General features: G+C 36.6%; 4 protein-coding genes across 14 annotated transcripts in view; 3 read left to right on the forward strand and 1 right to left on the reverse strand.

Moving 5' to 3' along the window:
• rps6ka3b (ribosomal protein S6 kinase, polypeptide 3b) overlaps positions 1–2,749 on the forward strand; it is a 37,237-nt gene extending 34,488 nt beyond the window's left edge. For all 8 annotated transcript variants that reach the window (XM_079863547.1, XM_079863548.1, XM_079863549.1 and 5 more), the window contains 5 exons: positions 195–356; positions 435–511; positions 584–701; positions 779–919; positions 1,940–2,749. In XM_079863547.1, coding sequence (XP_079719673.1) covers positions 195–356; positions 435–511; positions 584–701; positions 779–919; positions 1,940–2,062 — 621 coding nt within the window. In that variant the 3' untranslated portion in view covers positions 2,063–2,749. The remainder of the gene's footprint in view (positions 1–194; positions 357–434; positions 512–583; positions 702–778; positions 920–1,939) is intronic.
• Positions 2,750–4,059: 1,310 nt separating this feature from the next.
• Positions 4,060–6,852, reverse strand: LOC307153820 (uncharacterized protein). Of its 2 annotated transcripts, none has more exons than XM_079863552.1 (2): positions 6,390–6,852; positions 4,060–5,490 (listed from the first exon to the last, which is right to left on the reverse strand). In XM_079863552.1, the coding sequence occupies exons 1-2, from the start codon at positions 6,678–6,680 to the stop codon at positions 4,408–4,410; spliced, it is 1,374 nt and encodes a 457-aa protein (XP_079719678.1). In that variant the 5' UTR covers positions 6,681–6,852; the 3' UTR covers positions 4,060–4,407. The 2 variants fall into 2 exon arrangements, with proteins under 2 accessions (XP_079719678.1, XP_079719677.1); XM_079863551.1 differs by having other exon boundaries at positions 4,066–5,475; positions 6,390–6,842.
• Positions 6,853–7,097: 245 nt separating this feature from the next.
• On the forward strand, positions 7,098–10,382 carry eif1axb (eukaryotic translation initiation factor 1A X-linked b). Its single transcript, XM_079863340.1, has 7 exons — positions 7,098–7,295; positions 7,804–7,887; positions 7,968–8,071; positions 8,379–8,429; positions 8,897–8,978; positions 9,117–9,208; positions 9,362–10,382. The coding sequence occupies exons 1-7, from the start codon at positions 7,280–7,282 to the stop codon at positions 9,365–9,367; spliced, it is 435 nt and encodes a 144-aa protein (XP_079719466.1). The 5' UTR covers positions 7,098–7,279; the 3' UTR covers positions 9,368–10,382.
• Positions 10,383–10,964: 582 nt separating this feature from the next.
• On the forward strand, positions 10,965–27,051 carry map7d2b (MAP7 domain containing 2b). Of its 3 annotated transcripts, none has more exons than XM_079863895.1 (17): positions 10,965–11,263; positions 12,539–12,607; positions 12,978–13,141; positions 16,820–16,922; positions 18,002–18,091; positions 20,011–20,106; positions 20,229–20,359; positions 21,534–21,655; positions 21,751–21,974; positions 22,211–22,343; positions 22,431–22,611; positions 23,215–23,319; positions 23,821–23,868; positions 23,964–24,042; positions 24,383–24,500; positions 24,615–24,850; positions 25,766–27,049. In XM_079863895.1, exons 1-16 carry the CDS (start codon positions 11,236–11,238, stop codon positions 24,841–24,843), a joined length of 1,920 nt encoding a protein of 639 aa, XP_079720021.1. In that variant the 5' UTR covers positions 10,965–11,235; the 3' UTR covers positions 24,844–24,850; positions 25,766–27,049. The 3 variants fall into 3 exon arrangements, with proteins under 3 accessions (XP_079720021.1, XP_079720023.1, XP_079720022.1); XM_079863896.1 differs by lacking the exon at positions 10,965–11,263 and adding an exon at positions 11,377–11,420; XM_079863897.1 differs by lacking the exon at positions 18,002–18,091 and having other exon boundaries at positions 11,008–11,263; positions 25,766–27,051.
• The last annotated feature ends 238 nt before the right edge of the window (positions 27,052–27,289 follow it).

Genomic DNA, 27,289 nt, shown 5'->3' on the forward strand with positions numbered 1-27,289 from the left:
GTTTTCTCAAGATGCAAACCAGTATTGTTTTTATTTTATAAGGCACGTTTATAAAAGCCTCTTAAATGAACGCAAAGAAATTAAGACAACCATACATGTTATTATTGTAATCTTACTGTTGTTCTGTAAAATAATGGGCCTAAATCATATGCACATTTTGAGCTCCTTGGTTCTAATTTAAACTTCCTATTCAGGTGGTTCACAGGGATCTAAAGCCCAGTAACATCCTTTATGTTGATGAATCTGGGAATCCCGAGTCCATCAGGATCTGCGACTTCGGCTTTGCCAAGCAGCTCAGAGCGGAAAACGGACTGCTGATGACGCCATGTTATACTGCCAACTTCGTGGCCCCAGAGGTACGTTTTTCAGGTGGCACAATATTTGATCAAATAAATGTGAGTTTCTTGATCGGAGAACATCACTTTGGTCCCCAGGTGCTGAAGAAACAGGGTTATGACGCTGCCTGTGATATCTGGAGTTTAGGTGTCCTTCTGTACACAATGTTAACTGGGTAAGTATTTAAACTTAGCACTATAGTTTTCAAAATGTGTTTCTATTCAATTGACACCAAGCTTTTTCTCAGATTTACGCCATTTGCTAATGGCCCCGAGGACACGCCGGAGGAGATTCTGGCTCGGATCGGCAGTGGGAAGTTTTCTCTCACTGGCGGATACTGGAACTCTGTTTCACTCGAGGCAAAGGTGCCCACCTGAGAAGAGCATCTGAATATACTCTTCAAAACAGGACAAAAATAATCATTCGTTGTTGTTCTCTACAGGACTTGGTGTCTAAGATGTTGCATGTAGACCCTCATCAGAGACTAACAGCTGCACAGGTGTCGAGACATCCCTGGATCGTTCACAAAGACCAGCTCCCCAAATACCAGCTGAACAGACACGACGCCCCCCATCTGGTTAAGGTTTGGTCCTGTCTGCATGCTGTGCTTTAGAATAAAACCTAAATATCTAAAAGTGTTCACATAAATATTTTACTCTGCCCCTGAAATGCTTCACAAGGTTCCCAAGGTTTTTTTTAGCTGTTGAATCGGCTAGATATTCTGTTTATAAAATATACACTACCGGTCAAAAGTTTGAAAACATTACTATTTTTTATGTTTTTGAAAGAAGTCTCTTATGCTCAACAAGCCTGCATTTATTTGATCAAAAATACAGAAAAAACTGTAATATTGTGAAATATTATCACAAATTTAAAATAATGGTTTTCAATTTTAATATGCTTTAAAATTTAATTTCTGTGATGTAAAGCTGAATTTTCATTAGCCATTACTCCAGTCTTCAGTGTCACACTATCCTTCAGAAATCATTCTAATATGTTGATTTATTATCAATGTTGTGCTGCTTAATATTTTTATAACCTGTGATACTTTTTTCAGGATTCTTTTATGAATAAAAAGTTTTTAAAAAAGAGCAGCGTTTATTTAAAATAAAATCTTTTGTAACAATATACACTACAGTTTTGTTTTTTTTAAAGAAAGAAATGGAAAAAAATTCCCCTCTGCTTCCAAACGCAAACCGCTGAAGAATTCAGCAAGGATGTGTTAAATTGATAAAAATGATAAAAAAAATAAGGATTTATATTGTTAGAAAATATTTCTATTTTGAATAAATGCTGTTCTTTTTAACTTAAAAAAAAAAGTATCACAGGTTCCAAAAAAATATTAAGCAGCACAACGGTTTTCAACATTGATAATAACTGAGTATCAAATAAGCATATTAGAATGATTTCTGAAGGATCATGTGACACTGAAGACTGGAGTAATGATGCTGAGAATTCAGCTTTTCATCACAGAAAGAAATTATATTTTAAATATATATATAAACCATAAATATTAGTTATGTTATGGAAATTATTTTCAACCTGACACTTTGACAGGACAGTTTAATTAAGCAAGTTTTGTGTGAAATCTTTTCTCCTGTAGGGGGCGATGGCTGCTACATACTCTGCCTTGAATAGGAGCGTTCCTCCCGTGCTGGAGCCCGTGGGCTGTTCTATTCTTGCTCAGCGCAGAGGAGTGAAAAAACTGACCTCCACTGCTTTATGAGCTAATACCTTCCACCTCCAACCCCCGTGACCTCTAGCTTGGTTTGAGCACAGCCTGAACTCGGCTTGCTTGCTGCCCACCTTGTGTCGAGGCCTTTAGAATCAAGTGTAGATTCTGAGGACCCCTGGTGGACACTCAAAATCTTCCTTCACTGGTTACTTCGAGGGCCAATAGAAACAGTTCGTCCTGTACAATCATGCCTCTGCTTCCAAACGCAAACCGTTGAAGAATCTGTGGACTATTTCTGAGGAGCTAATTATGTATGAATATAAGCATACTGTAAAAAAAAAAAAAAAAAAAAGGCTAAGATGTTAATGTATTCAGGGAGGATTGGGATTTTGGAGGATGACAACAAATTCCTGCACCAAACCGTGAACACAGTTGCGAAAAGCTCCAGTTGTATGGGAAATGTTCCTCTCAGTTCGACACTGATTATTAAAATTGTATCCTGTTCTGCTCTACTATTTTACATCAGGAACGCCATATAGCATATTTAAACCTCACCAAACCATAACTGCTATGGTGTATCCCAGCAAACCTTGTACTCCTGTCATCTTTTAACAACACACTAGGACAAAACCCTCTCGGCAGACCCATACAAGACTGGAAGTCGAGTCTGAATGTTTGTGTGACGGCTGCTGGTGTTAATGTGAACGAGGTCCAAAGCACAAAACATGCGGTGGGAGGCCTACATGTAAACGGCACAGAATGTCAAATAGAGAACTCAGGTGAAACGCAATACATTATAAAAAAATTTAAATAAGCTGGGACGGAAATGTATACGGCTGTATCACCTCACCTAAAACCTGCTGACCTGTGTATTTGTTTGTATGTAGGGATGTACAGAGATATATGTAGTGACTTTTTTTAAGTGACTACTTACAGCCTTGACATATTTTTATAAATGTGCATGGGCAAGATGCTATATTAGCTAGTAGCTCTGTGGAAGTGGTCATGTTTATGAGCATGACTGATTATGTCCCCCACCCCCACTTTTTTTTTTAACCACTTCTAATTCCTTGCAGGTTTGTGTTTTTTTTTTTTTTTTTTTTTAGCAATTTTAAATAAGATGTACATTTTCTTTTCATCTCAGTTGTATTTTTCCTGTATTGGAAGAGAGCTAGAAATGTTGCTGTCCATAAAAGCTGCTATCCTGTTCTTTCTTTTGTACATGTAGAAAATAAATTTTGCCATTTTTTAATATGACTGTGAATGTTTCTTGCACTGTTTTCATTTTTTTTTTTAGAAACCACATTAAAGGGTTCGTCACACAATACTTGCGAACGTGGGTGAGCCAAAGTGCAAGCAAAGAAAAAGATTTTTGTCTTGTGCTGCGTGTAAAATATTCAGATTTGGTGAACTCTGACCTCTAATTTTGCATAGCACATTTGAGGATCAGAGTCACATATTGACCTTATGCAAAGAATACAAACTTCAAAGTTACATGGCTGACAGTGTTGCTGGAAACAGTATTTTTTTTAATACCATTTCTAATTTATAATGTAGAAAAATCTGTTAATTATTAATTTTGCATGCTTGAGTGTGTGACTAAAATTGTTAAATATATACAATACCATTCAAAATGTTGGGGTCTGTAAGATTGCTTTTGATTTAAAGAAAAAAAAAGTCATTCTTGCTCACCAAGCCTCCATTTATTTGATCAAAAATAATAAAATATTAATATTAATTAGAATTTTAAAAATGTAATTTATTCATGCAATGGCAAAGCTCTTTCAGAAATCATTCTAATATGCTGTTTCCTTAAAAAACATTTCATATTATTATCAATGTTGATATTTTTGTGAAAACCATGATACAGTTTTTCAGAATTATTTGATAAATACATAAAAGAGCAGCATATATGTGAAATAGAAATCTTTTGTAACATTATAAATGTCTTTACTGTCACTTTTGATTCATTTAATATGTCCTTATTGAATAAAAGTATTAATTTCTATAACTATATCACTTAAATTTAGAAAATCTGTCCAATGCATCTCTTCATATCAATTTCTTTAATGAAAGACAAAAGTATTTCATAAAAATGCATCTTACAAAGTACATGTGAATATGCACATAAAATGTTTTTAGAATGTCTAAACATTAATAGCAGCAAAACATTATTAACTAATACCACAGAGACATAATACAGAAATCTGCCTACAATATTTAGTTAACAGTGTAACTAAAATTGAAACATTTTAATTGGATTAGGCTCTTAGATTTAATCATAATCCTGACTATTGAAATAAAAAAAATAGTTTGCCTCGGGTAAACTAAAGGGTTTATACTTAATTTAACAAAATGTATACAGTACTAGTTTAAAACTTGTTTAAACTGAGATCTCATTGTGTGCCAGCGCTGTCCTCGCTCTTCTTCTCCTCTTCATGGTTATCTTGAGGAAGTTCCTTCTCCAGAACCATTCCAGACTCCACATCCTCCACTGTTGACAGATCCATTGAACTCTCAGCAAGAACTTCCATCTCATCTTCGCTGAGTGGCTCCATCATGACCTCTTCCTCGATTCCTCCTTCTGAATTGTTTGGTTGGTTCTCAGCAGACTCTTCGGGCTTCTGCTCATGTGTGAGCATGTGTGCCGCGTAGCCTCGCTGTGAGAGATATATTTTGCAGATGTCACAGTAGTACGGGGTCATCACATTGTGTTTGTCCATGTGTTTGATGTAGCCATTGACTCTTAGAAAACCCTTGTCGCAGGTCTTGCACAAGAGTTTTTCTCCAGCATGAGAGGATTTGAGGTGCTGAACGAGGGAACCTCTGAACTGAAAGGTCTTTTCACAGATGGGGCAGGTGCACGTAAGTTTGGATGAGTGATGCTTCATGTGAGCAACGAGAGCAACTTTGTAGCCGAACCGTCTGGGACATAAGTGGCAGGTGAACGGCATGGTCGACTCGGCATCCTCGTGAACTTTCTGGTGAGCTTTCAAAAAAGCCTGATGGGCAAAGCCTTTTCCACACTGTTGACACCCAAACCTCCCATCGGGATTCTCCCTAGTGTGTATGACTCGATGCCGCAAAAGGAGACGCATTTCATTAAACTTCTCCCCACAAGTTGAACACACATACAACTTTTCTTTAACTTCGGATTTGGTTTTCTTCTTACCGTGATTAGCACGTTGATGCTTCATTAGGTTGCGTCTACTACGAAACCTCTGGCCACAAGTTAAACAGCTGATATACTTTCTTTTGACATGATCTTCTTTATTCTCAAAGATGACGGGCGAAATACAGTCTTCTGTGACGGCCAGCTCACTCTCCTCATATTTAACACACTCATCCTGCTCTTGTCCAGACGTCATGTTGGCACTCAGCTCATATTCGAGAGGCTCCTCTTTGACACAAGCAAGTGAAATGGGCTCAGAAATTGTGATTTTGCATGTTTCATCTTCCACACTCTCATCTTCTGCTTCCTGTCAGATCCAAAACAGAATCCAGTACATGATTACAAAACAGAATTGTTTATATACAGTATATATAGGCTATATATATAGAGAGAGAGAGAGAGAGAGAGAGAGAGAGAGAGAGAATTTTATATAAAACATGGATGTTGAATTATATGTAATTACATTTAATGTGTATATTACATAAAAAATAAATGTGTGTATATATATATATATATATATCAGCATATTACAATAATTTCTGAAGGATCATGTGACACTGAAGACTGGAGTAATAATGCTGAAAATTCCACTTCACAGAAATAAATTAGTATTATATTAAAATAGAAAACCATTATTTTAAACTGTAATAATATTTCACAATATCGCTGTTTTTTATGTATTTTATCAAATAAATGCAGGCTTTGATGAGCATAAGAGACTTTTTTCAAAAACATTAAAGACAGTAGGCTAATGTTTCCAAACTTTTGACCGATAATAATATATGCGTGTATGTATGTATATATATATATATATATATATATATATATATATATATATATATATAAACATTTAATATCTATATTATATCTAAAATGAAATTGTACATTAAATAACTATATCATTAAAATAGGTAACACTTTAATTTACAGTGTCCGTGTTACATGTTACATGTACTTACCATAGTAATAACAGTACATTATGCATAATTACATGCAACTAACCCTACAACCAAATCCTAATCCTACTTTATCCCTATAGTAAGAACATGTTGTTAAATTATATATATATATATATATATATATATATATATAATATATATAATTACACTAACAATGACACCTTAAAATAAAGTGCAACCTTAAAATATAAATGTCCTATGAATGAAAACTAATTGAAAAAATAATAATAATAATTAGCCATCTTACCCGTATCTCCTTTTCCGTCTCAGATGATCGATGAACAGCATATACTGTAGGAACAGCATCCACGCTTAGTATCATACATGTGGTGTAACCCAGATCCATTTTGAAGTAGTTCTCCTCGGAGAAATGATCCCCACACACCCGGCATGAAGGGCTCGCGTTTTCCTCATCAGCTTTACTGTCTTTAATAAACTTTAACCAAAGTCTGCGTCTTTTCGGATCCTTGGGTAACATGTAATGAATAATGGTTTCCGATCGGTTCGGACAACCACCTACCACACATTTATGTACCATAATGTTTACGATCTAACTGGATTTAGGCTTTAATATGGAATGTTTAGACTATGTAAACAATATGATATTTGCATTTAGATTGCTTGCTATCTCTTGATCATAGTAGATAACCCTACTTTAAGAAGTACAGGCAAAAATGTTCAAAACAAACCTCAATGCGGTTTCTTCAGATGTTACAGACGTTAACGATGAAATTGTCGCCCCCTATCGGATAGGAGGATGGAACCTTCCCGAAATATATTTTTTCTTTTTCTCTTTGAGTTCCAATGACCTAATAAAAAATAATAATTATTATTTATCATATATTACAATATCAGATCAGATAAGATCATAATAAATTAGACTGAATCCACTGCTATAAAAACAAATGGGCTCAGCTCCTGATCGGGTTTGCGGTTGTGATGTGAATAAAGTTTTGCGCTGTTGAATCTTGAATGAAGCAAGCAATCTGCGCATGCGTCATTCTCAGCTTTTCTCGCTACTAGCGGCGCTGAACAGCTCACTATAGCATGTTTGAGAAGTAAACTATTTGACATATGGTTATAATTTCCTGACGTTTCGAAACATTATACGAGAGTCGTCGACGTGATTGAAAGAATATGCCGAAAAACAAAGGTAAGGTGGTTTCTTAAGACAATTGTAAGAGATGTTAGCCTTGAATTTAGCAAACGAGGTAACTTAACGTTAACGTGAGCTGTTGCGCGAGATATTCAATGTAGCAGCTCATTGTCAGTTTGATTTTCCATTTTGCCCCCCAAAAAAATTTTTTTTAAATAATTTTTTGGTCCTTTAAGCTCATAAAACGAAATAAAATATTCTGTCAGGTAATGAGAGGGATGCTCTCGGCCGCTGTAACGTTACGCAGTAAACACAGATAAATTTAGTGTTACAGTTAAGACTCATAATATTGTTACTTATAATTATCAAACTAATATTTCTAGGAGGGCTCCTACATGCTTAAGTTGCACAACAAATAAACATGAAATGAAAAATAGATCAAAATCATCCATGCTGGATGTACTTTGCTCTGTCATTAGGCAACATTTGCAGTGTAGTGTTAATGAGAAGACTTTGTCCCATGTGTATAATGTCATCTGATCTCATCTTATATCTCTGTATCCAGGTAAAGGAGGAAAAAATCGGCGGCGTGGTAAGAATGAGAATGAATCTGAGAAAAGGGAGCTGGTGTTTAAAGAGGATGGACAAGGTATTGTAATACTCTTTCATTTAATAAACATTCTGCCTTTCCTTGAAATGCTTTTAGTTTGATCATTTGTTGTCTTCTAGAATATGCTCAGGTCATCAAGATGTTGGGAAATGGGAGATTGGAGGCCATGTGTTTTGATGGAGTCAAACGGCTTTGTCACATCCGAGGAAAGCTCCGGAAAAAGGTGCGCTTTACTTTTCAGGCTAAATGTAGATTCAGCGTTTTCATCACTTTGTGAATGAGCTTGACTCGACTGATTATCAAGTTTAGGCCAATCAGTCAGTATTGTTTGATTAAACTAAATAATTGATGTAACTAATGTTGTGTATGGATTTTTTTATACATGCTGGAAAACTTAAGCATGGGACAAAATAATGTTCTGAAATGAAAATGTATCTGCTTAAAATGTTTATATTGTTCTTTAACAAGAAATCCAAAGACACATTTGTCTTGTCATTTATTGTCTAATTCTTTTTGTTTCTTAAATTTAGGTGTGGATTAACACGTCAGACATTATACTCATTGGATTAAGAGACTACCAGGTTTGTTTAAATATTCTTTTTTTAATTTAATATGATTATACTAATATAATAAATATAGCTATAGATATAATTGTTTATAGTCATTGTATTAATGGGCTATCAGGGGCTGTTTGCATAAATTGCTAAGACTAGTTTTACAAGTTAGTCATTCATTTTTTTTTTCTTGTACTTAAGACACAGTCTTAACATAAAGGCTATGTTTATGCGACTGGCAGGAGCAGGTTTGTTAAATATTTCTTAATTTAACAATTATATATTATAATAATATAACACGTAAGCTATATAATGCAAATAAAATATATAACTGTTGCCAGGAAAGATATGAATTCCCAATATCACTTAAAAGCTTTACTCTTTTAAATTAAAAAATAAAACTAATTCTGCTTTTGAAACTACAGATTTCTTTAATACAAGGTTTTTTTATGGAGTGAATATCTGACACTTTCAATTCTGAAATCTCTTATCAGGATAACAAAGCAGATGTCATTTTGAAGTATAATGCTGATGAAGCTCGGAGTCTGAAAGCCTATGGAGAGCTTCCAGAACACGGTGAGTACATTCGGAGAAACGTAACCTCTACTAGACAGTTCTTGATGAAAAGAGGTTCTTGGCTTGCAATATGCTGATCTTTTTGCTGTGCTGTATTAAATGTCATGTCATTAAATTCTCACTTTTGGTGCCTTGCAGCCAAAATCAACGAGACTGATACCTTCGGGCCTGGTGATGATGATGAGATTCAGTTTGATGATATTGGTGATGATGATGAAGACATTGATGATGTAAGTACTGAAGCAGTCTTGAATTCATAAGAAGATTAATTAAAAACTGAATGTTTTGAGTGATTCATTGAAATTATGCAAGTAGTCAGTACATCAGTTTTTATCTGTGTTCATTAGTGTTTGTTCTGACAATACTATATATCTATTCTGCAGATCTAAGAGGAAGAAGCAGGGAAGTGAATGTTTTTCAGCCTGAAGCGACGATATTCTCATCCCCGTCCCCCCCCCCCCCCCCCCCCCCACATGAAGTTGCCCCTCCATCATTATGTACGCTGAGGCTCAAGTTTTGGGTTTCTCTTACTAAACACATGACTGCATTTTCACTTTCAATCCATTTTGTTATCTTTTAATGTATTTATATTGATTTCACATCAAGTGGAATTTAGTTACAAGTACAGAATCTATGGATTCGCAATAAAAAAGATAACCAATTTTATGTTTGGTCTTGCGGTCTGTATCCTAATAGACATGTTCACATGTTCTGTAAAGGTGATTGAAACTCCTATGAGCAAAGCTGATACCTCTAAAATGCCTCTTGCCTTTTTTGAATGTTTTTGAAGTCTCTTAAGATTTACTGGTCACAAAATTGATGCGATGGACAATGCATTTATTCAAAAAAAGCTTGTCTCTGATTAGCATTGTTTCAGTCCATCCTAGTTTTCTTTTGTGTTTTTGTCTACTTCAAATGATGATAATACTAATTTTACAGGGCTGCTGAAACTGAATTTATGAAAGGAACTTATTTTGAAGCTCTGTATTACTTCAGTTGATACTCAGTTACAGCATAATACTAAACTACAATAAACATCAGCAACTGAAATATTTGTAAGATGAAAATGGAAACATTTTTTACTTTCTAAAATGATAGCTCACAAAGCAAGTAACCAGAATGAGCGAATATTTTTGTATGCAAATAGGCTAATCAATACAAGAATAATGAAAGTTTAGTGATTGTGTTCTTGCAAGAACTGGCCTTTTTGACTGAGCTTGTTGGTTATAATTTGTTATTTTATGTGTATTGTTTTGATGAGCTAACAATGGTTGCTTTTTGTCCTCTGTTGATTTTGATCAGAAAACCTGTGATTTTGAAATAAAATTCAACAACATTCAGTATCCTAGAAATGTGTATTTTAAGCCTTTTTACCTCCAGTGTTTGTAAAATGTACAAAATGACCATACACGATATTGTCTTTATTGTTGCGTATATTTTGTGTTTGATGTGGATATAAAATAGGCAGTATAATTATAGTAAGTGTATGTCTAGCCACAGGCTTCAGTGATATTAGTCACTGTTTGTTTTTCGCCCTGTCACGTGTGTTGCAGTGTGGAAAAAAAAGGTAGCCTAATGCACATGCATATATATTCTTAATAATGTATTTGGCTTGTGGTTGAAATTGTCCATTGCTAAAATTCTACAAACCAGCCTATTTCCCCACACTTATCTGATTGTGCACATTTTGGATGCATATATACATAGTCCAGACTCCAGACATAATCTAGGCATATATTTGCGTATTTTGAGCAGTCTTTACAATGTAACTGGTCAATTATAAGACAATGGCCATTTTGTTAGTTGGTTAAATGGCATCTTGAATTTGCTTTTGATGTTCTATGAAGTATGCAATAGGTATATATTTCTAGGCAGATTAAATTAAACGTCTCTAGGGGAAATAAATGGGAAATGTCTGCCTTGTGCGCAGCTGCCGAGCTTTCCATATATAGCGCAATGTAAACTATGACGTAATGCGTTGTCCCTGGGCGCATTGCTTACGCGCGCGTGCGCTCGGCACGCGGCGATTGGTCGAGCGTGTTGTAATTTATTAGAACCTCGCGCTCTTGTGGCTCTGTCAGCCTTCACTGGTGATATCTGGTCGAAGACCGTGATGAGGTTCGGATGAATAAAACTTGAGGTGAACTGTGTTTTCCGTCGCGTTTTGATTTTTCCACTAAATAGTGATAATTGATTGTGTGGGGTCGGAATGTCATCTGGATATTAATCGTCGAATACACCAAAAGATAAACCGGTAATGGCCACACTTTTGGAAAACCTGACAGGTACGTTATGTTATATTGTCATGCTTTAAATGATATGCCTCACCCAGATATGACAGTATTGAGGAACGGTTTACTGGGAAAGCGAGCATTTTGAGCTGTTGTCATGGAAACTGCTGAGGTGAGAGCAGGATGGGGAACCAAAGACTGACCTGTCCAGGTGAAGAGTGACACCCTTATGAAAAGCAAATAGACGTTTTTGCGAACCATATATATATACACCGAGAGAGAGAAATCATAGCTCACACATGTATGTATGTGTGTGTGTGTGTGTGTGTGTGTGTGAATCATGTATGTATACATGTATGAATGTATGCATATGTATATATAATATATATATATACATGCATTCATACATGTATACATACATATAATATATGGGTGTGTGTGTGAGTGTCTATATATCATAGGGAAAACCAGGGCTAGTTGTCACTGTTTACGCCAGTAAATAGCCTACTTTTCAGCATCGGTTAAATTTCAGTTTCTACACATACCTTAAAGTCTTGGCTGCAAAAATCAATTGAAGATTTACCCAGTGAAGAAAATATGCAGTTCATTAAAAACACATTGATCTTTTGTGACAACATGCCCCAATAGAAGGACATGCTGTCACATTACATGGGGTAAGTTGGTCCCTCCCCATAGGCAGGTAGGCTTTACAGCTAAATTTAAACAGTAAAACAATCATGAAACAGCAAAAATATCCAACCATTGTTTTAGCCAATAAAAATTTTAATTAATATATTAATTGCATGGGTTTAAAACTGCCCAGAAGTGATTTGAAACCAACATACAATATCACCGCTGTAGAAAACACATACCGGTATGTGTAATTGCTCGACAGCCCTTGTGATAACCAGCTGTGGTCTCCACTATAAGCTATTTATATCTATTTGTCTAATAGACAGGTCAGAATAAATGTGTTTGATGTTGGGTTTATGTACTTCCTACGTTTAAATTCGGATTCTTGTAATGATATTATAATAGTCTTTTCAAGAATTTCTCAGCTGTACGAAATGGGCTTAAGATTTTAAGCTAAAAATCACGTTTGTGTTCGCCTTGAGCATTTTGTCTTTGCATATATCTGCATACCATTACACAATTAAAGCCAGCCCACTGTTTTAGTGCTTGTAACTGGGCCATAACCACCATAGATATTGAGGGGGGCTTGAATATTTGGTTACATCCTTGGCTTGGGTCATGATTCAATAGACTCTATACAAGGTGTGTTCACTGTTTTTGTGAATTTTAACATTTAACGTCTTTTCGCACTCAAAGATGGAGGCTCGAAAAAGGACAGAATTCGACTGGCCAAAGAAAGAAGAGAGGAGAAAGACAGAAGCCAAGGTTAGCTGCAAGTCTTTTATTAAACAGTCTGTCCTACTAAGATTCAGATATGAACAAAGAAACATGAACGTATATGTTCCTTTCCGAATTGCCTAGAACATCTTGCCTGCTTTAGAACTACTTTTAATTCCTACATGGATTTTGTGACAATCTGGTGGATAAATTAAAGGAGGGGGTTATTTCAGGGCAATAGACTACTACTCCATTCATCACTGAATCTGATGGCTCTTGAGTAGCGGAAGACTTCTGTAATGCCACTAAGTGCTTAGCAAAATGAATCAGTATTGTCAGCAAGTTGGGAAAGGCTTGGCCTTTCCTGTATCAGGGCAATCTATAGACTTATCCGTGTCCACCCCCACCGTTTCTTTAGCTGTGCGGGAGCGAGCTCTCTGGGAGAAGGAACAGCGTGCGCAGCAGCAGTATGAGCGCTCAGTGGTGGAGCGAGGGAGGCGACTGGAAGAGCAGCGGCAAAAGGAGATGCACCGTCGTTCGGCCGTGGAAGAGAAAAGGAGGCAGCGCATAGAGGAGGAAAAGGTCAGGGGTTACACTCTTTGGGGTATCTGCTCATTAGCACAGGCTTTTCATGCATATTATCTCTGCATCCTTTTATTTTTGTTTTGATTTTTAAATAAAAAAAATGATTACGCATGCGTTTATTTTTTTTTCAGTTGGTTTAATCTTAAAGGTGGAGTGTGTAATTTTGTAGCTATTAAAACATAATATTTAACACACAGTATGTGGGATCAAAGGCAGCAGAAAGGGAATGACATAAGTAATATATTCACTACTGTTCAAAATTAAGAAGTCAGTAAAGATATTTTTAAAAAGAAATTAATACATGTATTCAGTAAGGATGCATTATATTGATCAAACGTGACAGTAGTGACATTAATGAAAGTTTTCTTTTTCAAATAAATGCTGCCCTTTTGAACTTTCTATTCATCAAAGAATTCTTAATCACGATTTCCACAAATATATTAAGCAGCTCAATGTTTTTCAAAATTAATATGATCACAAAATCAGCATATTAAAATGATTTCTGAGGGATCGTGTGACACTGAAGACTGGAGTAGTGATGCTGAAAATTCAGCTTTGCCATCACTGGAATAAATTTCATTTTAAAATGTATTAAAATACAAAACAGTTATTTTAAATTGTAATAATATTGCACAGTGTTACTGATTTTATTGTCTTGGTGAGGATAAGTGACTTCTTTCATAAACATAAAAAAACCATTGATCACAAGACAACAACACACGCTCAACCAATGGCGTGAGTTTGGGGGTGGGACTGCCATTTTGGTTAATGGAAGATCTAGAAAGCATTTTGGAAATCTGTTTGGATACAATTATTATCTTAGTAAATCAGCTGGTGGCACAAAAATTACACACATCATCTTTTAGCCTGAGCCAAAATATCATTTTCTTAGGTGTAGCAAGTCATTTGATTCAAGATATTTGATATTTGTGATGGTGATACCATAAAGGTTGACATTTTTACTGGGCTGAGTGGGCTTTGATTAGATTTTATGAAGGGAATAGTTTTTGTTATCTGTGCATAATTGTGTCTTTATTCTTGTCGAATTTAACCTCCTAGAGTTCCCACCTTTTGTGACATTGAGCTTTGTCTTAGCAGGAGAGTGAAGTCTTTGTTTATATTGATTGAAAACTAGCCACCCCCAGTCAGATGCTGCAATGATTGGTGACTCTCGCTGGAGTGCTCAAATTACCTCACTGTTCCCGACATGTACAAATCAAATTACCCTAGAAAAACGTGGTGTGACATAGTAAGGACGTGTTTGAAGAAGCTAAAAGGAAACTCAGATGCAAAATACTGTATGGTGTCATTATGATGCCTACTATCAGAGACTGCAGTTAGGCAGTGCATCATTGTATGCAGGGTGTGGTGCTGTTTCTGTGTTCTGGCATGCTAGCACTATATTAGCATTCTGCACTATAATATCTAGTTTTACCTCAGATGACTCTGAACTGGGCCAGCTTTTGGATTTAAATTAATTTTGACTCCTCGGTATCTGCAGTGGTATCAAATCTGTAGCAGTAGCTTGGCCTCTTTATGTCCACACAATATGCAGCATGAGGCGCCACCTAGTTTTGTTTACACTCAAAGTCATTCATCATTTTTTTTTTTTTTTTGCAGTCTTTTTCATCAGATTAATCAAATGATAAAAAATGAGATGTTAGAGGAGAATGTAAGAGGGGTTTGCATCACCCTAAAGGGATTTATTTTTCGTTAATGATTGTACATTATTACACTTGCTGATTATGAGGCTCTTTATGATGAAATCAAGTTATATGTTGTAATGGCTTCTTTTTCTTGTTTGTGTGTTTTTATAGTTTGTTGATTGCATTTGGTTTTAGGTTATTTTACCATTTGCGAATTCACCGCCCCAAAAAATGAACAATCTTTTTGGTCATTATTTACTCACCCTCATGTCTTTTCTGTGCGACTTACTGTACTTTTATGGAGCACAAAAGGTGGATCTTTGACAAATACCCTGCTTGCACTTTTCCTTATAATGAAAGTGAATAGGGACAGGATCTGTAAAGCTACAAAATGACAAAGAAGCACTATAAAATTACAATAAACGTGGTCCATACAATACATGCACTATATTTCTTCTGAAGTCATACGATAACTTTGTCTGAGGAAAAATGGTGTCTGCTGACAAATAGTGTTGGCATTTCATTTTTGTATAGGCAATATGACCTGAATAATTTAGGTCTGTTCATCACACAAAGCTATATCATATGGCTTCACACAACTTGGAATAAAGTGTACAAGTCATGCAGACTGCATGACCCTGTCCCAGAGTCCCAGTCTCCATTCACTTTCATTATATGGAAAAGAACGACCAGGATGTTCTGAGAAAATTCACTTTTTTACGTTCACAAAAGAAAGAACAACATGGGGGATTGGGATGACATGAGTGTGAGTAAATGATGACAGAATTTAAATTTTGAGTGAACCATCCATTGTGAAAAAGAAGTATACTTTAGCATACTTTTAAAAGGAGTACCTATTATAAAAATAGTATACTTTAAGAGAATATACTTAAGTGCAAACTGAATGTAATGTTTTCAGGCACTTTCTGCTTGTTAATCACAATTAAATGAAAATGTATTGGAGTTTAATACTATATTAAATGCAGTTAGTTTAACTTTATAGTGCTTTTTTGACTTGCGTATAACATTGTTAATAATTATTTTTGATGTATTAGAAATATTGTTAAAGTGTACTGCCAAACTAATGTAATTTCTATCGAAACCTGTAGTCTATGTCATGTATATGTACATGTCATGTACTTTAAATTAAAAAAATTTAAAAAGTGTTCTTAATTGTTTTGAGAAAGATATTAAAATATTATTTGCAAGTACAGTACTTGAATTACACTACAAGTGTACATTCAATACAATTAAGCACACTTCTTTTTCACAAGGGATCCCTTTGTAAAGTCTGCTACATCTTTATTATAAACAAAGAGGCTATCGTTTAACGATTATACAAAAGTATTTGAATTTCATTTGATCAATCGGAATGAATTACTCCACGCTATTTCACTGTTATGATTATATTGACAATGTGTTGTACTCCCCTGAATCTGGAAGGCTATTTAGGCTAATTGTGTAATTTTGTACATGTAAATTTCAGTGTTTTGGGAAGGGTTATGCCCATTTTTTGCAAAATCGATCATAATGTGAAAAACAGATGGAGAAACAAGGTTATTCAGGTTAGAGGAAATGCAGAGAGATGGGGTAGACAGAGAGAGAATTTCAGGAAAATACAAATAGGCTTCCTTATTTTCACTGATGCAACCTGTGTCATTATAATACTCGGTCTGTGTGTGTCAGCTGCTGAGGGGGGAGGGTGTGGGTGGAGTTATGCATGGCAGTTCTCTCCTCCGTCTGGCTATACGCTCTCTTAGACACACAGTCACCTGGGAGGAGAGAGATACAAAGAGAGAGTCGCTGAGTGCAAGGGAGGGTGAGGGAGAGAGAGGCAGAAACAGAAGGCAAGGCCCTCGTCGTTTTGCTCGCACACATACAGGAAGGAAAAACAGGGACAGAGAGTCGGAGACGGATAGGAGAGGTGGTCGCCATGGAGCAACCAGCCTTATCCCCGTCCTCACGCCGCCGTAGCGACAGCTCGGTCAGAGAGTCTCTTTTCTTCCCTGTTTTGGAACGCAACGAACAGGAGCGACTAGAGGCCCTGATGCGACGTTCCTTGGAGCGAAACCTGCAGGTGGATCAGAGGCCGAAACGATGGACCTGGGGCGGACCTCCCGGAGCCTGCGAGGGTGAGTGTGCATTTGCGAGGGTGTGGAGGGACCTCTCAGATGGAGAGATAGGAAAACAGGGTGTGGGAACTGCACTGCAGCCCTTTTGTTTTAAAACCGACTGCGATATTGACTGATACGGGAGCTGTGGGACGGAAATCAGACAGATGCAGCTGTTTTATGAGGGAGCTGCAGTGTCACACAGGCATCGAGCTGTTGCTGATCTCAAGGAGTCGCCCCAGTCGCAGAAAAACACTCTGCCTCAAGGTTAGCGCTGTCAGCGACTGATCAGAGACTCATAGGCATTATAAATCATCCGTGCAAAAGCTCTGCCTGGGGGCAAGGGTCAATTTGGGCTGTTTTGGCTGGAGAACAAATACCATAAACTGTGCTGTCACTGTGCCTGCACGGGGCATATTAGACTGCGCAGCTGAAGGGCGTTTTGCTCTGTCACTGCCACGTTCTGACTTCAAACAATGCTTCCCTCCCCCCCCCAATGTTTCAATTACACAAACCTATAACTCTCCTAAGCAGTAGACCTGAGGCTCGGCTAAATCAAATCAACTCTAGGGAAAAAATGCTGCTTTTAAGACAGACAGACACGAAAGCACCACCCTGAATCTGTGGTGCATTCATAACTACATCATTTATTTATACTGTCCAAGAGCAGAGCTCTAACCTGATCCTGAGTCAGATTGATAATATATCTGCATAACATGCATGTAACGCCTTATTTGCTTTGTGGGTAAGGGCAAACGTTTGAGAATGAGTTTGGTTGCCCTTGGAGAACATTAGGCTCTTTGATAACCTGATATCATTGCATTATATGCATGCTCTGGGTTATTTCATCTGGCAGTGGTTCATATTACCATCCTGCTTTATTAGCAAAATCACTTTAAAAAAAATAAAAAAATAAATAAAAAAATGCGCCGCTGGAAATTATGCAGCTTCCCGTCAGAGAGAAACTGCTGACTGGGTATATCAGTATTTCACAGGGACACACTGTTATGACTTCTCATAATATTCACTGTGAGCTTGTGAAATACTCTGTCGTGCTCATGCACCTGTGCTTTCTCTGCTTTGCATCACCTGCCGCACAGGTGATCCTAAGATCGCCCCACCCTCTCCTCCTGCTTCAGCCTCCTTAGCCAATGACCCCGCTCCTCCTCCTGCCAGCAAATCCAGGAACGGTACTGACTTCATGCTGCTTTATGTGTCATGCCCGTTCACTTCCATGAAGTTTGAGTCACAGTGATTCAGATGTTGTATTTGTGAAGGTTTGCATGTGCATGAGATTTTATATAGGTGTAAGTTATTTGCGATCTAAGATCCACACTACTGTTTAAAAGTTTGGGGTCAGTGAGATTATTTGATGTTTTTGTAAGAAGTCTCTTATGCTCACCAAGGCTGCATTTATTTGATCAAAAATACAGTAAAAACAGTATTATTGCAAAATATTATTACTATTTAAAATCACTTTTTTTCTATTTTAAAATATAATTTATTCCTGTGTTGGCAAGGCTGAATTTTCAGCAGCATTACTCCAGTGCCACATGATCTTTCAGAAATGCATTTATTATTATAATCAATGTTTAAAAAAGCTTAACATCTTTGTGGAAACCATGATACATTTTTGTTCTTTGATGAATAGAATGATTTAAAGAACAGCATTTATTTGTCTTTAATGTAATTTTTGATCAATTTCATTCCTGATGTTACTGACACCAAGCTTTTGAACGGTAGTGTGTATTGGCCTTGCCCCATAGGTGTATTTGATGCTCTGTTTTCTTGTTTATTTCTGTGGTGAGTTTTATTATTGGTGCTTGCTAAGGCAAACATAACTATTGCTATTGTTCTGTATTATATTTGTGTTAAATCATAATTTCTACATAATCCGACTTAAAATTGTTGCCTGGCAGATGATAAAACGGGTGAAAAAAAACCCTTTGACTTTGAATGAGGAATATGAGCGTATCTAGGGACGAGAATAACAGTGTGTGTCGGCACTTTGGATTCACGCCAGTAAGAAACCACTCAAAACACCCTAGAGCAGTATGCTGAAAACTACTCAAAACCCTCAACTTCCGCATAGCAATATGCTAAAAATCAACCAAATAGCAATATGCTACTTTATATTAGCATATAAACAATTGGCTTTCACACTGTTTTATATTATATACTACTGTATATAGTATTTATATCGTCCTAAAGCCAAATTAAATGAAATAAATATCTGGAAAATAATAATGTCATGTAAAAAGATTTCATGTTGAAACATTTTCGTTTTATTTCAAATATAGTAGTGTTATCCACAGAAAAAAAAAAAAAATCTTAGTGTAACCTTTCTGGTTCTACTCGCACTGCTCCGAGCGGGATTCAAACTGGCATGTCCGAGTGAGGTTTAGCCACATAACAGCACCCTGATGTTGACTTCATAAAATGTAAAAGTCTACTTGTAACCATTATAATATTCTTTGCGGTGAACGTGCATTTGTACGCTATATTTATGCTGCAGCGCCTTGGAAACACCCTATCATCAGGTTTTGCATGGTCAGGCACCTCCTTTGTATTTTGGAGTAGTTTTTTTTTTCTGTCTGTGTCTTTTTTTTAAAGGTGAATGTAAATGTTATATTAATGAGGAAATTAACATGTTTGGATTTAGAACCAATCATAGGTCCCATGGAGATTACATGCATCAGCTATGGAGACCATCATATTCTTCCCCGCCCAGTAAGGGGTCCGGATTCACCGGAGAGGATGTGTAGTCTGGATCCGCCTTGAGCTGCATTGCACCCCCTAAAGAATGCGTAGGGGGTCTAATCTGTTGGCTCATTTTAAATGCAGCATCCGAGCTTAGCAAACATCCTAGTTTTGCCAATCTGTACAGAAATGTACCTAATACGAATATGAGCCTGCTGCTCTCCATGAAAGTCTTTGATCAGTGTAAATATTCATACCCAAATGGCCTCTAATTATTAATCAGAAAGAAAGCCTCTGGCATTTATCTTCAAAATTAACTGTGATTGAATATCATTAATTATCATTGTGTCTGATCGCTTGTGCCTGTTTTCTTTCTCCCTGGAACTATTCATAATATGTTTCACTGCAGTTCAAGATTTTATTATTCCGCCCGAGTCCCCAGACTCTCTCCTGAGCAGACATCTCTCGTCCTCATCTAGTACTTTGCCCAATATGACAGAGAAAGGCAAGTTTTTTTGCATTAAGCTTCACTCTTTAATTGTTTTCAATTTCTGCCCTGCCCCTATTTGATCCTTTGTCTTCCTATGACCTCTGGCCCCTCAGTGTCTTGTCTTTGTTCCCGAATAGCCTCCTCCAGCCCTCACAGGTCTCCTTACAGGGCTTCACCCAGTAGAGCCGAGCGGAAGAAGGGTAGCGCATCGTTTTGTGGACCATTGAATGACTCCAGAGGGGCAGCCACAACCCCGAAAACCCCTCAGGTCCGATCTGCATGGATGTGAACAACATTTTGTCAGATAGCTCAGAAATGTATTTGGTGCAAAGCACAGTGGGACACAGCCCACAGAGGAGCTGGTCTCCTAGCAACTACACTACTCAGATATGTGCATGTCCAGGTCCGGTCGTGGATTTATAGCCATAGATTTTTCAACTAGGGGTCTGTGAATGTCCAGCAAGGGGTATGTTGGCAGATATATGAAACATCAAATAAATACAAAGTTATGTCATGAAACTCTAGATGGCGCAGGCTCATAGGTCCTTAACCCAATCTGCTTGCAATTATATCATTCTCTATAAGGCACAATTGATTGTTTCCCACTGTATTAGTAGCCAATGAGCTTACTGATCAACATTCAGATTCTTGCCTGTATACTGGTGCGGGTATGACATCACTTTTTTAGGTCAACCGGCAGTTAGCATCACACTGGTTTATTCTGCCAAGACCAAACGCATTAACATTGTTATACTCATTACCATTCTAACTAAGAGAGTTGTCATGGCAGAAATATGTATTTTTTAAATCATACATTAATTATGTCTAGAAGGTAAAAGTCATTGATAATGGTGAATACTATTGTCACTATTATTAGTAAAATTTATTCCGCTTTACAATTCGTTAAAGGGATGGTTTACTCAAAAATGAAGATTCTGTCATCATTTACTAACCTTCATCCTGTTCCAAACCTTTATGACTTTCTTTCTTTCTCATAGATATTTGAGAAACATTTCTCAAAATATCTCCTTTTATGTTCTGGAGAAGAGAGAAAGTCACAAACATTTTATATCAACATAAGGGTAGAATTTTCATTTTTGGGTGAACGATCCCTTTGCTGCATTTATTAATGTTAATGCTAGTTTATACTGTACATATAAAAATGCATTTTATGTTATTTCAAGTATAAATTAGCTAATGTACAGGTATATGATTTAACCATGAACAATAGTACAGTTATAAATGAACTTCCTAGTAAAATAAATGCTACAAATTGTTGTTGATTTTCAGTGCAGGATACCAAATATTATGAAACTGAAATCTACATTTTTTTATATTAAGGGTTTTCTGGGTTGGCTGAGAGACTAAGATTATCTTTGTGGCTTTGTTAGAACAGTAAATTGGACAAATATATAATTCTGGTGTCTGTTTTGGGTGTTTAGACTGAGAAAACAGAAAAGAGCATCGCCCAAACCTTAGCCGACTCATCTATGAAAAAACTTGAGTCTCCAACAACACCCACCCGAAGTTCTTCTACCCAAAAGAATCCCAGTACACCGAAAAGGTTTGTTTTTTTGTATCAAATCATTTACTTGTTGTCATTGTTTATTTAAGGACTGTAGGCAGAGTGTATATTTTGCCTTTACATTTGTAATACAGATCAAGGTCCTGTAAGAGCCGCATCCAGTCCCCGGCCTCCCCGGGTCAATACCCCCCTTCCCCGATGAGGCACAGAGCCACCACACCAAGTTTAGAGAGCAAGAGGTGGGAAGGAGAAGAGAAAGGGATGCTGGAGAGTAAAGGCAGCAGCACTCTAGAGAGAAAGACCTCCAAAGCAGAGAGAATCCCAAAATCTACAAGCAAGGAATTTGGACACAATGCAGGTAATATCTTGTTCAGGGATTCCAAGACAACATTTATAACTTTTGTCTTTTAAGTGTATGTTTTTCCTCTAATATTTATATTTTAATTTGGCCAAAACAACACACACTCTGTCATCATTTACTCACCCACATCTAGTTACAAATCCATATGTATTTCTTTCTTCTGCTTTAAAAGCTGTTCTAATGGGATCTCAATCACGTGACGTGGACTAAGTGCCTCCTGTCTTGTGTTTCAGAGTCTCCAGTGACTCCCACTGGGAAAGCAGGAACCACTGATGCAGAGGAGGCCTCCAGGCTGCTGGCAGAGAGACGACGCCTGGCCAGAGTACAGAAGGAGCAGGAAGAAAAGCAACGACTGGAAGAGGAGAGGTAGAGATATTGTGTGTCTCTAGGGTCTGTGTGTCACATTAATGTGTTTGCGGCTGTATTATATTTTATCTTCTCCATGAATCTCAGGCTCAGGGCTGAGGAGCTCCAGAGGCAGCAGGAAGAGGAGAGACAGCGGCAGGTGCAGGCAGCTCGACAGGCGGAGGAGAAAAGACAGAGACAGGAGGAGGAGCGCTGCCAGAGAGAGCAGGAGGACAGACACCAAAAGGAACAACGTTGGAAGGATCTCCAGGATGAGCTGGAGAAACAGGTCAGAGGGATTATATTATATTATTTAAAAAAAAACAATGACTCACTATTTGTTTGTTTCAAACAGTGGGGTCCAAAAGTCTGAGACCGCTGATGAAAATTGATTAGATACATCTTTAATATAATAATGTTTTATATATTTTTTTATAATATATAATAAAATATATACATATAATATATTTTTTAGTTTTCATATTTTAAATGAAATAATTTATTATATTATATTATATGATATTATATATTTAAAATGTATTGAAAAATAAAATAATCTATTTTATATTCTGCACTGGTCTCAGACTTTTGAACCTCACTGTTTGAACAAACAAAACAAATTATAATATAATATTTATAATATGATATAACATAAATTTAATAGATTTTTATTTCATGCATTTTTATTATAAATTATTATATTAATAAAAAATAAAAAAAACTCTATAAAAAATGTACACAGAAATAAAACTGACTCATCAAGACACATTTAGCATACTCACCCATCCAGTCACTTACTCAAACACGTGCAGCACCAATCTGTCTTCTGTAGCTGTGGATATCTGTAGGGATGAATGTGATATAGTTGGTGATGTGTCATAATGTCTGGCAGAGGGAGGAAGCCGTGCAGCGCGTTCATAGAGAGGCCGAACGGAAGAGGCAGGAGCGAGAGCTTCTGAAAATTCAGGAGGAGCAGGAAAGACTGCAAAGGAAGAAGGTTCTTCTCTTTTCTGTCCATTTACATTAAGAATCAAGAAATCAATGGAAAATATAACAACACTATTACAATGATTATGCAATGTGAAGTACATTATGAGAAGAAAAGTTTAGTGGTAAGTAATTATGAAGTGGTAATCTCTAAGGGCTACTTTTCTATGCACAGATTTATTTCTTAATTAAAGCTTAATTCAAACTTTAGAGAGTGTTGAATCCGGGTCTGCATGTGTAGTCAAAATGAAAGTGTTTGCAACCCATTGGAGTTTCGTAATCTGACAAATGTCTATGTCAAAAGGCATATTCAAAGTGTATAGAAATTAGTCACTTTTGATTTCATGTTGACCAGCTCATACTGGATAGTGCTTTATAATCTTTTCCACTACTTATTTTGGGTCAGTGAAAATAATTCACATAACAATTGTTTATTTATTTATGTTATTTAAGTTATTTTTGATTTACTATATGACAAGCCAATTCAGTTTGCATCTGTGATTTTTGACAGCGTATTGAGGAGATTATGAAAAGGACAAGAAAACCAGATGGAGAAAAGGTAAATTAATTCTCTGCAGGCCAAACAATTGCATTATCAAATAACATCGATTTACTGACTGTAGCAAATAAAACTGCATGTCATGTTATGGACAGAAAGAAGAGGCGCAGATGGAAGTCCCATCCCCCATTTCTGTTCCCCAGTCTATCTCACCATCTCCCTTGGAAACTAGAGGTATTGACTCATCATATGACCCGTATCACTATACAGATCTACAGTGGGCACGTAGCAACACTTAACTTTCCTTTCCACTGTGTAAAAGCATCAGTCCTTGTAATTCACTGCAACATACACACTCATTAATCTGTTTCTTGTTGCTGAGTGACTCAGCATGTGGAAAATCTATATTGTTTATATCAAAAATGAAAGAGTGCCATCAAGTGGTGTAATTAAGAACTGAAATTAGTGTTTACCCTCTTCCACAAAAACATAATGTCGGTATTCTGGTAAAATAACGCATTTATTATTATTTCATTTTTATTGTATATTAAACTACTTTAATCTTGCACAACAGTGATTAACAATCCACCAAAGGCAACATCTGAATCTCCAATCATATGCCTTCAGCCACTGGAGGCAAAGAGCAGCGGGGTGGATGATCTCTCTGATGGGGTCCAGTCCATGGATGTCAGGTTAGCCTTCAACAAAGTGTTATTTCAGAGAAAATAGGTCTGATTATAGCCTGCTTACCACATTGATAAAATATTGGCAGTCCCTGTAACGAACCAAAATACGTTTCCTTGCAGCCCTGTGTCCAGAGATTCCCCCGTCAGCGAGATCTCACAGAACAGCATGAGTTCTGTGGCTTTGGGCGACATCCTCGTTCTGACCGGGCAGGTCTCGCATCCCAAAATGTCTGCTGCTCCAGATTTTGGTGACTGCAACAAGAACCTGATCCAGGATTGCAGTAGCGCTGCTATTGACTCATCACTTTTCCAGAGTCTTAGACCGAGCTCAGACAAGCTCAACATCTAATATAAAGGTGATTGCTGAAAACTACAGATTTTTCTTCTTTTTTAAAAAAAATAAATTTGTTTTTAATAAAAAAAATGAACTAATAGATATCAGCATGATTTCCCAGTTGATTGGTTCCATTAAGGATTGCCAACATTTTTTGCATTACTAGTTTTCAGAAATGTATGTAAATATGCAAATGAGGAATTATCTAATTAAACATGCTCTAATTTGTATTAATTTCCAGAGCATAATTCTGAACAGTGTATAAAGCCAGGTTTAAAATTCTTGTTTCATTTTGTTGACCTATTTGACAGAGGGAATTTTGGATATTGTTTGAAAATACCGTCAACAGCCAATTTTTTAGGAATAAATTGTTGTATAAAATCAGGCATATGACCATAATTTTATCTATTCAGAATATAGATAAAAGTTGGTGTATGTAAGTGCTAAAAAATCATTTTGAGAAAACTGCTTTTAACGATAAAGATATGTATTGTAAGTGAAATCTACAAATAGATAAAGTGTAATAAAATAAACACTTAAAATGTGTATTTTAGATGATTTTGTGCACTAGTCTCAAACAAAATGTTATGATAAGCCAAATAGATCAAAATTGACCAGTGTATGTTTATGCCTGTAGTGTCTTAAAGAAATAGTTCACCCAAAAATGGAAGTTCTACCATCCTTTACTCACCTCATGTCATGTCTTCCTTCTGTGGAGCACAAAATAATCCGTTCATGAGTTGAATCATTCAGACTAGTTTTGTGAACCTGAGCAATGGATTCATTAAAAAGATTCTCATTCAATTGGCCATTTTCATTCTTCAAAAAAGTCAAGCGAGTTTAAAGAGCATGAAGGTGATCAAATGAGGAACAGAATATTCATTGTTTCGTAAACTATCCCTTTAACCATCTCATATTGTTGTCTTTTCTGTTTTAGACACTATTGAGGCACGGGGCTGGACTGAACTGTTGTACTGGAGCGGAGCTGAAAAATGAGACCGGCCCTTTGTGCCTCAGCATCTTCATGAGAGCCTGAATATCCTCTTGAACAGGAGAATAAGGACTGAATGTCAAACCATGTGTTAATAGCAATGAAAAGACACCCTGACGGTTGATTCCCCACACATAAAATAAAGTTTTGCCTGCTCCTCGTAGATATTATATTTCACACCATTTCACCGTAGTATCACCAGACAAAGCAACTGTATTAGCGCAGTCCTAGTGGTCGTCTTAGTCCTGTTATACACCTGTAGCATTGATGAGTGATACACCGTGACAACTGTAGCAGCTCCATTGTGTAATTTGTTTTATTTTGGGTTGCATAAATGACCGGCAAACCGAGCAGTTGTGTGCTGAGTCTGATAATTGTGCTGTATTAAATGGCTGGGGTTTGCAAGCAGTAAATTGTGTAAATCCATGACTTCTCTGCAATTCAAGCTTTGTAGTCTGAAAGTGGATCTGAATAGATGTAAAGTGTGAAATTATTCTATCATAACACTGTTATACTGGCATTAATGTATTATTAGTCGGCAGTTAGAAGTTATGGGGACGTATGCAGAAAAAATAAATGTCATTTATTGTGTAAAAGCTTAAAAAGGGAATTAAAAGTGCACAATTCCATTGTGTTAAATAGCATAGTGCTTTTAATTCTTCATGGACTTTTTCTGTATTGTTTTATTACGTGACATTATTGCACACAGCTCTATTCAGATCAAGAAAACCAAGCAACCACAAAACAGCAACACAAACCAACGTAATTCAGCATCCCACAACTGTACAGTAGTGGCTAAAAATATCTGTACTTGCTGAATATGTTGCTTAAAACACACTGTTTACCATCTTGTATACTCAGGGTGCTAGTGAGCTTTGCATGTGAGCTCATTTTTGATGTTTGGTGGTCATCTCAATGGCATCATGATGCTGTTGTGTAGAACTTCTGAGGCACTGGATTGCTTCGGGATCAATAAGGAACCAATTTCTTGAAAGATGTAAGTTTCTATCTATCTGTCTGTCTATCTATCTATCTATCTGTCTATCTATCTATCTATCATTACAAGACTTGGGATTTGGAATGATTACATTTTCGTTTATACTGAGAGTGATGGGTTACTACTGAAATTCAGCACTTCATAATGAAATTTGAGAAAAGGTGCATGAATCCGCTGCTTTGAAGTTGCCGAACCCTGAGATACTGACATAACAATAAAACATGTATCACACCATGAGCTGTCCTTGTTCACAATTTATATAGATTTGCTGGTTTAAAGTATCTATGTGCTTGCATTATTCCTGCATGTACAGTAGAACAGACATGGCTTGTTGTCACACATGTTATGTCAGAGAATATTTGGTAATATATGAAGAAATTTGGCACAAAAAATATATATTTCCAAATTGCTCAGGAAAAATGTACACCGTTTATTAAACACTTTTACCACTAGTGGGGCGTGTTGTCACAGTT

The sequence above is a fragment of the Squalius cephalus genome, assembly GCF_949319135.1.
Source record: "Squalius cephalus genome assembly, chromosome: 25".
Classification (NCBI taxonomy): Eukaryota; Metazoa; Chordata; class Actinopteri; order Cypriniformes; family Leuciscidae; genus Squalius; species Squalius cephalus.